Raw genomic sequence first — 13,600 nt, 5'->3', positions numbered from 1 at the left:
GTAAACGGACTGGAGTTGGACCAAGGGTTGGACTCTATGATCTCTGAGGTCTTTTCCAACCCAGTCGATTCTGTGATTCTGTGATTCTGTGATTTTTGTTACTGAAACTCCCCATGACAGTGTTGGCTCTAGCACACGTCCTATTAAATGCTTTCCATTCCCTTTTGACTATTGATTGTGTAGGTAATGACCCTGTACAACACTCTTTCAAGATGAAAAAGGAAATGGAAATACAAGATGATAGAAAGTTTGACAGCATGTACTGCCCTTACTGGCACTGAAGAAAGTGTGATAGTAAAACTAAACTTACAGCAAATGGGGGAACGGTCTTTTACAGAACACCAGTATTTGTGTCCTCCTACCAGAATTATTCTGTGGTTGGTGCATCTGGCTACGTGTGATACAGTATAAAATAACTCGCTTTCCTGCGTTTCATTTTGATGAAGTGCTTCTGCATGGTGAAATCTGCTTTGATTTAGTTATATTTAGAGGCGAGATGATGTCAATCTGTTACATAAATTCAGCCAAAAACCACATTTGAGTTTAATAGTTCATTGGGGAATTTGATAATGGAAAATTCATGAGTCTCTTACAAGAAACTCTTGAGCGAGTTGTTTGTCCCTGGGTTGTTTTCACAAGGCCAGCGTTACAGTTTGGAGAAAACTGGAAATGGCATTTTCTCTCTGGTGATGCGGAGTTACCAAAGCTGTGCGTATAGGAAATACAAACTTGAAAAGATTCTGCCCTAAGTTTGTCCAGAACTTCATTTTGAGAACATATTATAAACATCGTTAGCGTGACTGTGTGGTGCTATTTACTTGGGTAACCTTCAGCTGCACCCAAACAATGTAGATCACATTCCATATCGAGCTCTGCCCGTCGGCATCACTGAAGCTTTTCCTGATTCCTTTGGAGCTATTTAAATCTTCCCCAGTGTAGCAAAATGATTGTTTGATGATTGTTTAGGAAGGGACAGAAATACCACAAACCGTCATCTTATTTCTAAGCAACTTCAATCCCAGACTGGCACCGCAGACCATTTCATAACATTTGTCTTACAAGGGCTCCAGAGGCCAGACTTTGCAATAGCTGCTTGATACTGTGCCTGAAATGGTTTTGCGAATAGAATTGCCTCAACTTGAGCACTAATTTCACTTGCTTGTGCAGATTATTTTTCCCCAAAGCCAGTGACATTATGGTCTTTTAGACAAATTTGGAGCTTGCCAAGGTGAAGCGTTCAGAATCTGTTCTTAATCCCTGACCTTTTCAGCCGCCTTTGTGTTCCCTGTGGTCCAGAGTGATTTCAGGTCGCTGTGCTGTGGCGATGGCCAGATGGGCTTCCACTGGACATCTCCAATCAGTGGCTCTGTCCATCTTCAGTGTTTCAGCATCTGCTTGCAGTAAAGAAGAAAACGGGTGTTGTCACAAAATAGAATTTAAATAGTTGCCAAGGAATCTTAGAAATATTTCATTTTGCTTGTTGTATCTTAATCACTTGGAGTATAAGGAGATGGTGCCATCGCACACCTCCAGATTTTTCCCTGTGAGTTTCATATCCATCTTTGCTGCTTCATTGGATTAAAAGCTGCCATTTGGTGCCACATTAAGAATGGAGCCCACAGCTGGTCTAAGGATTTGATGTAGGAGCTGACAACTGTTTGGTTACTGTTGTAATGATGTGTTTTCTCTCTCTCTCTCTTCCCCCCCTTACTAGGCCTATACCAGCCAGTTTGTCTCTCTGGTGATGTTTGCTCTGATGATGTGCGATGACAGAATTTCTATGCAGGAACGGCGGAAGGAAATCATGCGCGGCCTAAAGGGACTGCCAGGTGGGGAACTGCTGCTTCTATTGCGTCTTACCAAGTGAAACTCAATAGCGAGACAAACTTGAGCAGTGCCTAAACTCTGCTTGTGACAGCCCGAGGGGATCACGTGTGCAATGTGGCTCCTGCACCAACGTTCTCTCTAATGTCTTCACACCACTAAACCGGACTATTAAAAAATACCGACTCCAGTTTTTATGCAAGTCACAGCTATCTGTGCGTATGAAGTCTAAACAGAATTTGAGAGGCACACACACAACTGGAACTCTTCTCTTTCCTTCCAGACTTAATTAAAGAAGTGCTGAGTATGGATGATGAGATCCAGAAGCTGGCCACGGAGCTGTACCACCAGAAGTCTGTTCTCATCATGGGACGTGGCTACCATTATGCCACGTGTCTTGAGGGAGCTTTGGTAAGAGTTCTCTTTGTTTCAAGCTGGTTCAAGCACACTTAGCTACGGACTGCAGGAAACAGCAAGTGGCTACAAGTTGTTTTAACAGCAGCCAACAGCTCTGGCGTGTTGGCTGATATAGGGGCTCAAACTCAGCGTAACGCTGCTGAGACTCCACTTAAAGATCCCCAGGTCTTGTCACAGTCACAGGAGGCTGGAAGGGTGTGTTTTCTGCATCTCCAGGAATGCACAGCATCAAAAACTGAGCGTGTTGCTTTGTAAAACCTGGATATTGCAGGTTTTGACCTCTGGGGAGATTCCTGTTGTTGTAAGCGCTGTCATCACCTACTGGCGTGCAAAAGCGTCCTCTTTGCTTCAAGACTGCGATGGCAGACGTGTGGACTAGTGGCAAATCATAAGGCCTGGGGTGGGTTTAGTGTTAGAAGTTTTGTCTTACACTGTTTTCAAAGACAAAACGCTGCTTCAAAAATTTGCTATGCACAGACCGATGTCCCGCGCAGGGAAAGATACAGGTCCTACAAATGACTTTTTCCCCATCCAGAAAATTAAAGAGATTACCTACATGCACTCGGAAGGGATACTGGCAGGTGAGCTGAAGCACGGCCCTCTCGCGCTGGTGGACAAACTCATGCCCGTTATCATGATCATCATGAGAGACCACACGTACGCCAAGTGCCAGAACGCGCTCCAGCAGGTCATTGCGCGGCAAGTAAGTACCTGGGAAAATTTACAGTGCATCAGAAATGTTGCTTTGAATATAAAAGCAGCTTATAGGGCGCCCAAACTATTTGCTTTAGTGTCACTGGCTGAAATGTGAATTTAGTAGATGTTCTGGGTGTTTTACGTGCAATTTTTGCAACAGATTGCAGAAGCTTAGTGTGGCTTGTTTGTCTCCTAAAATATGCTACAGGATGCTAAGCCATTTTCTTCTAAGTAAAAAGCTCTTGCTGCTGGGGCTCTGAACAGAAGTGAGACAAGACCCTTCCAGACCTGTTTGTCATCAACATTTCTCTTTGTTGCAGGGGAGACCTGTCGTGATTTGTGATAAGGAAGACATCGAGACAATTAAGAACAACAAAAGAACAATCAAAGTTCCCCATTCGGTGGACTGTCTACAGGGGATCCTGAGCGTCATCCCCCTCCAGCTTCTGGCTTTCCACCTGGCAGTTCTCAGAGGATACGATGTGAGTACCACGTTCCTTCCCTTCCGCACCCGTATTTGCTGTCTGTGGATCTGGAAAAGCCGTGTTGGGTGATGCTGGAACTCTGGGGGTTGTCTGTGTCATTGCTTGAGCTCCTGGAAGGAGCAGGTTCAATGGCAGAGCCAGCAGATGCTTTTGTGAGCAAAACCGGAAGGCAGTCTAGCACACCCGGCCGAATCTTGCGCAGCTTGAGTTGGGACGTGTGGTTTCTGGTACAAGTGCAGCTTCTGGAGGGCTGGCAGGAAGGTAACGACCCACAGAAGGATGTTTGAGTCTGTGTTCGGTATTTGATCTTAGTACAGTCAGCGGCCTCGACCCCTTATCGCAGTGACCTTGTGTCACGTGAGCACTGTAACCGTGCAGGATAAAGAGAATGATTCTTTAGTTCTTGACAGTGGAGTCGTAACAATTGAGGTTGATGGACTTGTTCTACACCCGTTATCCTAAATTAACATGGAAATATATTCAGTTGTTTTCAGTTTAAATGCAGAACAAACGTTCCACACGTTACGAAGTTATACACAAAGTGTGTAAATACTCACAAGCGTGTTCTTTCTCCTCCCTCTCTGCAGGTTGATTTTCCAAGAAATCTGGCCAAGTCCGTAACTGTAGAGTGAAAGATCATCTGACTCATAGGGGCAAAGGGGAATTAAATGAAAGACTTTTTTTGGTACCAAAATAACTTGATTTTAAAGACCCCTAGGTAAATCTTATTTTGGTAAATCATTGTTTCTGTATAAGATCACCGTGATTCCATTACATTAGTGATTGTCAAATTGATTCCACATGCTATGTCAATAGTTTTGGGTTTTTTTGAACAATAGGCTTCCACGAAAGATGTTAAATGGTTTTCTTTAAAGATTACTGAGTCTTCTAGGGAAGGGGCCCTCCGCTTTACTTTTAGATAATGTCATTGTTTCTTATCCATTGTGGCTCATTCCAGTTGTTGATGAGAAACCATGGAATGAATTACCTGTCATGCTCTCAGGCAGTGAAGCAGGATCCCAGAATATACAACTGGAACAAGAGCTGTTACTGGTCATGCTTGTGCAGGTATTTGAACAGCGAGCAAAACTGTAAACAAGCATTTGGGGTAAATTTCTGCCTCATGTACAAAAGGGAATTCAACTGACCGGTCACAACCTCCTGTATTTTAGGCACGTGGTAAACGTGATAACAAAATAACGTTGCTTCAGAAGGATTTTATCTATGCCAAATACCTAGCAAGTGACAATCTCGTAGAGTTGGTTACTCGCACTGAGTAACCCCAGCGTATACCTGTAGTTGTGCCCGTGGAACTCGCCCCTCGCTGGCTCAGCACGGCGGGGACTCCCAGCAGTGCTCAGCTTGTGCTCCTGGTGCGTCGTTGCTGTTGTTTAGGTCTTAAACAAGTGGAGGTCTTACTGTGTCGAGGATTTTGTCCCTTTGAACTGGGCACTGGGGCACTATAAACACACCCTAAGGAACCAGCTTCACTTACCGCCCTGAACGTGTCACACAAAGTTCCCCCCTGTGTCACCCTCGCTCAAAGTGCAGGTGCTGCTTGGTTTAGGATCAGTTCGTATGTGACTTGTGTCAAATTCAGCTGGTTTAAAACCAGAGGGGATAAAAAAGGCTCGATAGACACGACAGAAGTGTTAGAGTTTTATAACAAGCTTGCAGAGAATCAGAAATTACACAGAAAATATGCCTTCAAGACGTAGCACTGGCGCTTTCAAAGTCATTAAAGGGCAGTTAGCAATGTATTTCCTAATGCAAAAAGGTGACTTTCCTATCAGCTTGATGGGTTTTGAATTAGCTTTACACACGTACCATAGAAATTAAAACCAAAATGCTACAAGGCATAAAACAATGCTTGCCAGTCACTGCTGAACATTCCAGGTGGTTTGCTGTCCCCTAAGAACCATGTTGACAACCGCGGCGCTGGGGACTGTCCCACAGTATCACAGTATGTTTGGGATTGGAAGGGCCCTGGCAAGCTCATGCAGTGCAATCCCCCCATGGAGCAGGAACACCCAGATGAGGTTACACAGGAAGGTGTCCAGGCGGGTTGGAATGTCTGCACAGAAGGAGACTCCACAACCCCCTGGGCAGCCTGGGCCAGGCTCTGGCAGCCTTACTGAGAATAAGTTTTTTCTCAAATTTAAGTGGAACCTCCTGTGTTCCAGTTTGAACCCATTGCCCCTTGTCCTATCATTGGTTGTCACCGAGAAGAGCCTGGCTCCATCCTCCTGACACTCCCCCTTTAGATATCTGTAAACATGAATGAGTCCCCCCTCAGTCTCCTCTTGTCCAGCTCCAGAGCCCCAGCTCCCTCAGCCTTTCCTCACCCGGGAGATGCTCCACTCCCTTCAGCATCTTTGTTGCCCTGCGCTGGACTCTCTGCAGCAGTTCCCTGTCCTGCTGGAACTGAGGGGCCACAACTGGACACAATATTCCAGGTGTGGTCTCCCCAGGGCAGAGCAGAGGGGCAGGAGAACCTCTCTGACCTACTGACCACCCCCTTCTAACCTGCCCCAGGTACCATTGGCTTCCTGGCCATAAGGGCCCAGTGCTGGCTCATGGTCACCCTGCTGTCCCCAGGACCCCCAGGTCCCTTTCCCCTACGCTGCTCTCTAATAGGTCATTCCCCAACTTATACTGGACCCTGGGGTTGTTCCTGCCCAGATTCAAGACTCTACACTTGCCCTTGTTCTATTTCATTAGGTTTTTCCTGCCCAACTCTCCAGCCTGTCCAGGTCTCTGATGGCAGCACAGCCTCTGGCGTGTCAGCCATTCCTCCCAGCTTGGTGTCATCAGCAAACTTGCTGATAGTACACTCTATTCCCTCGTCTAAATTGTTAATGAATATATTTAATAATATAGGCCCCAGTACTGCCCTTTGGGGCCGGTTCTGCTCGCAGCGAGTGACGTTTGGGGCAGCCGTGGTGCTGAGGCTGCTCAGCCCCAGGGCTCTGTAGCAATTCCATTTTATATAAACCACAGTAACTATTCAGCTTCAGCTCTAAGCTTATCTTTATTATGAGAATGAAATGCTGCATGCCTGGTAACAGCTTCTCCAAACCAATATGTGTATGTTTATTAATACATTCAGATTATTAACTTATGAACACCCTGTGCTGCCAGTGCCTACGAACGAAGCAGCCAATACAGCATTTGCTTATGAGGCACTGACTCCTGGCAGCTCTGTCTCTGCCTAAACATGACCAGAAGCTTTCCTGCTTCATTTGAAGGCAACACTTGTCCTCAAGGAAAACATGACGCGTGTTCAGTGCTGACAATTTGAAGGTTCCGCTTCCTCCTCCTCTCAGCTTCCTTAAGAGAAGGGAAACTGTGCAAACCTTCCACATGGAGGAACAGAACCCAGACAGGGTCCCCCTGCGCCCCCAGCACACGGACACAAGGACCTGCAGGATCACGTCCCGTGTTCTCGTGTGAAAGAACCCTGAGAGAGAATTATTTTAAGGTCTTTTTCTCTTATTCCACTCAGACGAAGAGCAGCAAGCATTGTCTTTATCTGGCCTTGTACAGATGATTGGCCGCTAGCTTAGCGAGTCTCCTAGAGCAGGATGGGAGACATCCCTGTCACAATACAGGTTGTTCTTCAGTCAAACTCCAATAACGCAGGCTGTTAAATATTTATGAAAGTTGTATACAAAGAGGACCAAAGAACAGGAGTCTAAGTTAGAAATAGAAGTCAAACACTCTCACATTGGGTGTAACTGTAGAGATACTGCTGAGCTATTTGGTTTTGTGCTGTGATAGACAAACCCTTATTTTTTGTAATGTAAGGCATTAAACTCATGCCAGATTGTTGACTGGCAGAAGCCGAGGTAGCGCTCACCCCATTCTGCGAGTTGCCAGCAAACTGCCTGACGTGTATAAAGCTCCGCCTGCCAAAGCAGAGGTTGAGCTGCTCCCAGCTGGGCTGTGCGATGCTGTAACGCTCAGTATCAAAGGATGCTGCGGAGCACACTTGCTATGAAGAATTTCTCTGATGAGCATGGTAGGGAACCCGTTAAGCATCTCGTCGTTAATTGCCATGCCTGTGTGAAGTGAGAATGTATAAAGGACTCTCCTTAGCTTTCCTTACCTCATTTTTGTCTAGATGTGTTGCATTTTGATGAACAGATGATGTTTCTCTTTTTCCTTAGCAAACCTTTAGAATGTCTTGTGATATTTATTAACAGCCAGTCTTCTGCTCTCCAAAATGAATGTGTTGCTTACTGAGCCAGTCAAAATCCCTCCTTCCTAATTGAGGTGTTTAAAAATGGAGTAGCCCTGTCACTAAAATTCAGCCACAGGTAAATACAGATCAAGGCCTTTGCCATTTGGAATAGCAGCTGCCTACCACTGTGTGCTTTTGTCAGCATTTATCTTGATTTAAGTGACTGTTTTCCTCATCTGTGTCTACAGAGGCTTAAAGGGACGCACATGCCAATAGGTCTTAGGGATAAAAGCCAGAGAACTTCAGGCCCAGCACAAATCTCAGACTAATTCTACACCACGAGTAAGGTGATTATGGGAAATGAAGTTGTACGTGGAATTTACTTGTGTCAGAAGGGGCTTCCTCCCGTAGGGCTCTGCTGAAGGCCACAGGCAGTTCTCTCCTGAGCGTATCCCATCAGTAAGTCCCGTCCGTCTCCATATTCTCATCGAGAGCCCAAACCAGCGTTCGGTCGCTGTGTCCTCGTCAGGTGCGACAATGACCCACTGAGCGCCGTCTCCTCTTTAGTGCTGGCTTACCCAGAGGTGGTTCTGCACCAGGAGCATGGGGACGCCTTTCTGGCCGGAAAGTTGCCCTGACAGCCTGTCTGTGAAATCTCAGCCCCTCTGTACGGAAAGAGCTGAACAGTTTCCGAGCCAAGCGGGAAGGAGCTCATGGATGTGACACGACGCTCAGTTAGGAGCCTTAAGCCGAGCCTAGACGCACTAGATTTGGTAAAGCTGCAGAATGAAACATCTAGAGGCATAAGACCAACACGCTAGTGCAAAAGGAGGCTTCTCTCTCCAGCTGCCACGAGCAGCGTTCGACCCCAGGAGCAGGAGCGGGCGGCAGCGCAGCGCAGGGAGCTCTCAGGGGTTAGCTGTGGCGAATTTTAGATCCTACCTGAACGTACCAAACTCGCCTCAGACATGGAGTCCCTCCTCCTCAGAATCGGGAAGAAGAAGAAACACAGTCTTTGGTTCGAATAAAAGGAAAGAAAACTATTTGCCTTCGATTCAGTTTACGTAAATAGACATTTGAAGTGGCAAATCCCACCCTCCCTTCCCTTCTAGGTCTATTTGCTTGTACATATCCAGCTGGCTTGGTTTGTGGGGACCAGTCTGTATCTTGTTTCCTGTTGTGTGCTGTACGCAGAAGATGTCTTACTTTTGTCTGTAGTGTTTTATAATTTGGGTTTTGTCTTTTTGCTTACTTTTTGTATCTCACCCTTTGAATAAAATCAAGTGCCCTACATAAACCAAACGGAATTACTGGTCTTTAGTTAAATCCGTTGAGGAATAGGTAACCCCTGTGAAACTTAAGGGTAGTGTGTACAGAGCAGAAAAACATGGGGCTTAACTCCCCTCTCCTCACCGGAGGCTTTTTGTCGTGTCTGAGATAGAATATACTCCAGCTGCCCTTTCCTAACTGTGCTTTGCCACTAACCAAGAAGAAAGCCCATAAAATACCCCTAAGGCAGAACTGTCGCTGTTACCTTAATTCTCATTTCTATCACCAGGTCTATCACAGTCAGCGCAGCCCATACATGAGCCAGGCTTAGTGAATAGCCCTCGTGGTTTGTTTTTCAAGGAGGAGCCTGTTTGGGTGCCGTGCAGACAGGCTGCTTCGCAAGGACTAAGACACAGCTGCTGAGACAGGACAATTAAGCGCACATTCTTGTAAGAGAACAGCTGGGGGCTTAGGGGGTGGTCATGTCTAGAAAATGCCTGGATGACTTTGTAAGTGAAATGCACAACGACAAAAGACTGTCTGAAATCCCAGCCCTCATCCAGTCCGAGCCATTCACGGATCCGTTTCCTCAGGGACCTTCACCTCTCCAGGGGCAGAACATCACAACCAACCATTGCATTTCCTAGATGACATGAGCAGTTTGGCCTTGCTCCTCTCACAAACACCTTTCCTGTAGAAGTAGTAAAAGGTCACCATGCCACTTTTTTTAAGGCTTATTGCCTTGAAACAACGCACATTAGTATTGCAATAAAAGTTGGCGCCTATGCAGATGTTGGGAGCAAGACTCCACTTCTGCTTGTGCTGATCTGCAAAAATGGTTCTAGAGTATATTAGAGTCATAAAGAAAAATGGGTCTAAACAGCTCAAAGCTGCTCAGCGGGGGAAGCTGAACCTCCCACGGTGGCTCCAGGTCCACCACAAAGCAGAGGAGGGAGAGTCTCATCATCACGGCGCTGTCTCCGGGAGGGGACGGGGACCCCTTTAATACATTCCAAGGCCTATGCTCTGAAAAGCAGGGACGCTGTATCCTCAGGGGTAACTGTGGGACACCGCCAGGGACACTGCCATCTGAGTACATACACTATATGGCACATTTACCTTAAGCTAATGAAAAGAGCAGTGAGAAAAATGCGAAGGGACACATCCAGGGTCCTTAGCAAGTCGGACCTGAGCTCTGGGTGCAAGAAAGCCATTGCCTTAAATCCTGGTGCGCCTAACAACAGTTAAGGGGCAAAAGACCTGCAGGCCCGTTGCACAGAAACTCTTCAATCCCACATACAGTTGGCCTCACGCAATATGACATTTGAAGATTAATACACTCCTGAAAGCTGAGATTTACAGGAGGGCATGAGCATTGGATTTGAATAGATTACAGCAGATTCCCTGCTCCAAGCGCTCCCAGTTGCAGAGCAACTGGCTTCCTGACATTCACCCTTCAGACACTTCCACGGCGCATCAGCCTTCAGTGCTGAGCCCCCAGCTGCTGACTCTACGCATTGATGCGAAGCTCTTTAATTTACCCATATTTGCCTTTTCTGCTGGGAAGCAGCGCTCGCCCTCGCTGCAGGAGCGCTGTGCACAGCCAGGACTCTGGGCACAGTGTTTATCCAACACCGCATCTGCCTGTTTTCCCTGGTGAACTCTTTTTCCCCACTGCAGGGCACACCTGCAGCCCCTTGCACAAACACCCATGTGGCAGCTGGGCCTGGAGAAACGCCACCTGGCCCTGCACAAGAGGTCACTCACTGTCAATGGGGAGGGCACAGTCCATAGGGTATGCTATAGGGACTTCTTGCTCCAGCCCCGTTTTGGGCACAAGTTTGGAAAGAGAACTGCAACGTTTTTGCCAGAGGAACAAAGAGGGGATGTTTGCCTGTAAACTGACTCCCTTTTACAGGCTGCTATTGCACAGAAACCCGGAGCAGTGGAGCTGTTCTTACACATCAGCCCCATCGGCTGCTGTGAGATAAGCGACCGTTCCTTACACCTCAGAAAGCGGTGAAAGCTGTTTCTATTCTTTCCCCCCCTCAGAAAGCAGCCGGCCACCCTGGTTGTGGTGGTGTGGAGATGACACACAAAGGGAATGAACCACCCCCACTTTGTGCAGAGACCGGAATGCTCAGGGCAGCGCTACCCAGGGACAGACCGACCTGCCGAGCTGGTGGGTCCTGAGCTCCTGGTGGTTTCAGCACCCTTGGCCTTCAGAGCGTTAATGAGGAGGATTTAGGGGCGCTGGCTTTAGTGACCGCTGATGTGCCTCCCTGGGAAACATTAACAAAGACTGTATGAGGACAGCAATTCCTCTTGGCCAGTTGCACTGTTGAGCGGTTGCCTTTCTCATTGCCCACACACCCTCTTTGCTGGGCCGCTCTTCCAGCATGTCTTGCCACATTTCCAGCTCCTACAGCTTGGAAGATCCAACAAGCAACACGCTGCAAGAGCTCGGCTTCATCTCCCATCTCTGCTACAACAACTCCCCATGCGATCACTGCCCCTGGGGCCGCCACAACCTGCCCCTCGGGGAGTCACAGCAGCCCAGGAGCCCGTGTTGCTCTGGATCGGGCAGGAGGCATCGCTGGTCTATCCCAGAGCAGCAAGAGGGAAAGTTCTTTGGTACCACTTTAGCGGCACAGGCGAACACAGAGAGATTGCGGAGCCGGTGAGCTGGTTCACCAGAGGGACAGCCTGCGCACACCTGGACAAACCGGCCTCTGCAGCTCCAGCTCAGACTTAAAAGCAGAGTTTCTGACCTAAAAGCTGCCTTGTGTACTTAAAAGACGCTATTCCTGACCCGTTTCCATGCATTTATCAACCAATTGCAGGCATTTGAAAAAACAAAGAAGAAAAAAGTAAGCTGACTTGCCAAGATAGTCCACTAAGTGTTGAGGAGGTTACCCGGCCTAAGAGAAAAATCAGACGAACAAATCAGACGTGCCGGGACTCCTTCCCCCCTCCTCAGTCTCATTCTTTATTGTTTAGGTCAAATAAAATATGTTCCCATGGTCCTTACAAATTCCTATGGAAACAAGTTTAAACAAACAAGCTGCTCGCCTGTGTCTGGACAGCGAGCAGCAGCGTTAACGCAGGAGCCCAAGAGCGGCGGTGAGCCCAGACACGCTGGAGACGCTCACGGTCCCGCAGCCAATTAGGCTCCCAAGGGCTCCCGTGCATCAGGAGACGCGTTGGGACCACGTGCAGAATGGGTGGCAGCTCATCCTGAGACCTTTTTCAGCAGAAAAATCACCCTGGACAGGCAAATCCCACAGCTCGGCTGTACCGAAGCGACACTGCAGCTCCCGCTAAGGGGAGCAATCGGCAAACCTGCACGGGACGCAGCTAAAGCCTCCCTGCTCCTCTCAGCCCTGGAGGGGTTTAAAAGGCATTGGAGGTTCTTAGGTTTAGTGCCGGAGTTGGGTTATGGTTGGACTCGATGATCCTGAGGGTCTCTTCCAACAGAAACGATTCTATGATTTGTGTCTCTGCCCAGTTATCCTGCACCAGACGGGTGCGTGTCCGGGGACGCGCGGGAGCCGGCAGCAGATGCGCCTGCTCTGCCCCGACCATCTCTACACCCCAGCACCGCGGGGCTTCGGACACTGACGGCATGGCCATCAGCTTCCCCGCTTTGGTGGCACCACAGTCATTGCCAGGAAAGAGATGCCGCCTCTCCTCCCCTCCAGTGCCAGTGGGCGCTTGAACAAGCCTTCCTCAAGCTGACGAGCGGGTGCTTTCTAGCACCCCACAATGGGTGAGACACCGCCTGCCGGCACAGGATGACTCACGTTGCACTGGCAAAGCCCAGCGAGGTGCCTGAAGTCGGTTTCATAATCAAAGCTGCTCTTCAGGCCTCTCGGTCCAGCACACCCGTGCTGGGAAAACACAGCTTGAGCTGCAAAACCTCCTCTGCAGCATGAGAGCCGTGCAAGAGCAGCACCGAACACACAGAACGGCCCCGCGGTCACCGCCCGGACAGCGCTGCTCTCAGCTGTGGCACGGACCCGCATTCCTTCCCGCATTTCTTGCAGCATCTCCTGTCATTGGGAAGACACACTTTTCCAAGAAATGCTGCTGAAAATTCAAATTCTCTTCTATCCAAACAGCCCTGACTGGTCCGTCCGGGGAAAACTCACGACACACATCCCACGCCAAGACAGGTTCATGACCCTCCCACTAACAGAACATCAAGCCTGTGCTGCCAGCCATGCTGGGGGGAATTCCACGTTGCAGAAAGCTGGGAGTTACGTGTATAGGAAACACTCCCTCAGAAGCACACTGAGGAGCCACAGGTTGCTGTGCGAGTGTGCGTTACACCCCTCGCTGACTGTGTTGCTAAAGGAGAGCAGCAGTTCTCATCCCCCTCCTCTCCATAGGTCTGACCTGAGTCTACAGAACAGCCACGTCGTGTCACAGAATCCCAGAATGTCAGGGGTTGGAAGGGACCTGGCAAGCTCATCCAGTGCAATCCCCCCATGGAGCAGGAACACCCAGATGAGGTTACACAGGAAGGTGTCCAGGCGGGTTGGAATGTCTGCACAGAAGGAGACTCCACAACCCCCTGGGCAGCCTGGGCCAGGCTCTGCCACCCTCACCAGGAACAAGTTTCTTCTCAAATTTAAGTGGAACCTCCTGTGTTCCAGTTTGAACCCATCACCCCTTGTCCTATCACTGGTTGTCACCGAGAAGAGCCTGGCTCCATCCTCCTGAC

At 48.6% G+C, this 13,600-nt stretch overlaps 1 protein-coding gene across 4 annotated transcripts in view; it reads left to right on the top strand.

The window, feature by feature from the left end:
* The window catches only part of GFPT1 (glutamine--fructose-6-phosphate transaminase 1), a 45,776-nt gene that overhangs the window by 30,151 nt on the left and 2,025 nt on the right, over positions 1 to 13,600 (top strand). For 2 of the 4 annotated variants that reach the window (XM_065040683.1, XM_065040681.1), the window contains 5 exons: positions 1,715 to 1,829; positions 2,108 to 2,235; positions 2,777 to 2,944; positions 3,258 to 3,419; positions 4,010 to 8,902. In XM_065040683.1, coding sequence (XP_064896755.1) covers positions 1,715 to 1,829; positions 2,108 to 2,235; positions 2,777 to 2,944; positions 3,258 to 3,419; positions 4,010 to 4,054 — 618 coding nt within the window. In that variant the 3' untranslated portion in view covers positions 4,055 to 8,902. Of the gene's footprint in view, positions 1 to 1,714; positions 1,830 to 2,107; positions 2,236 to 2,776; positions 2,945 to 3,257; positions 3,420 to 4,009; positions 8,903 to 13,600 lie in introns of those variants that run through there. The other 2 variants (XM_065040682.1, XM_065040680.1) reach the window with 1 other exon arrangement.

This window comes from Columba livia, chromosome 25 (assembly GCF_036013475.1).
Source record: "Columba livia isolate bColLiv1 breed racing homer chromosome 25, bColLiv1.pat.W.v2, whole genome shotgun sequence".
Classification (NCBI taxonomy): Eukaryota; Metazoa; Chordata; class Aves; order Columbiformes; family Columbidae; genus Columba; species Columba livia.
The sequence above is the reverse complement of the archived record's forward strand: the minus strand, read 5'-3'. Positions and strand labels throughout refer to the sequence as shown.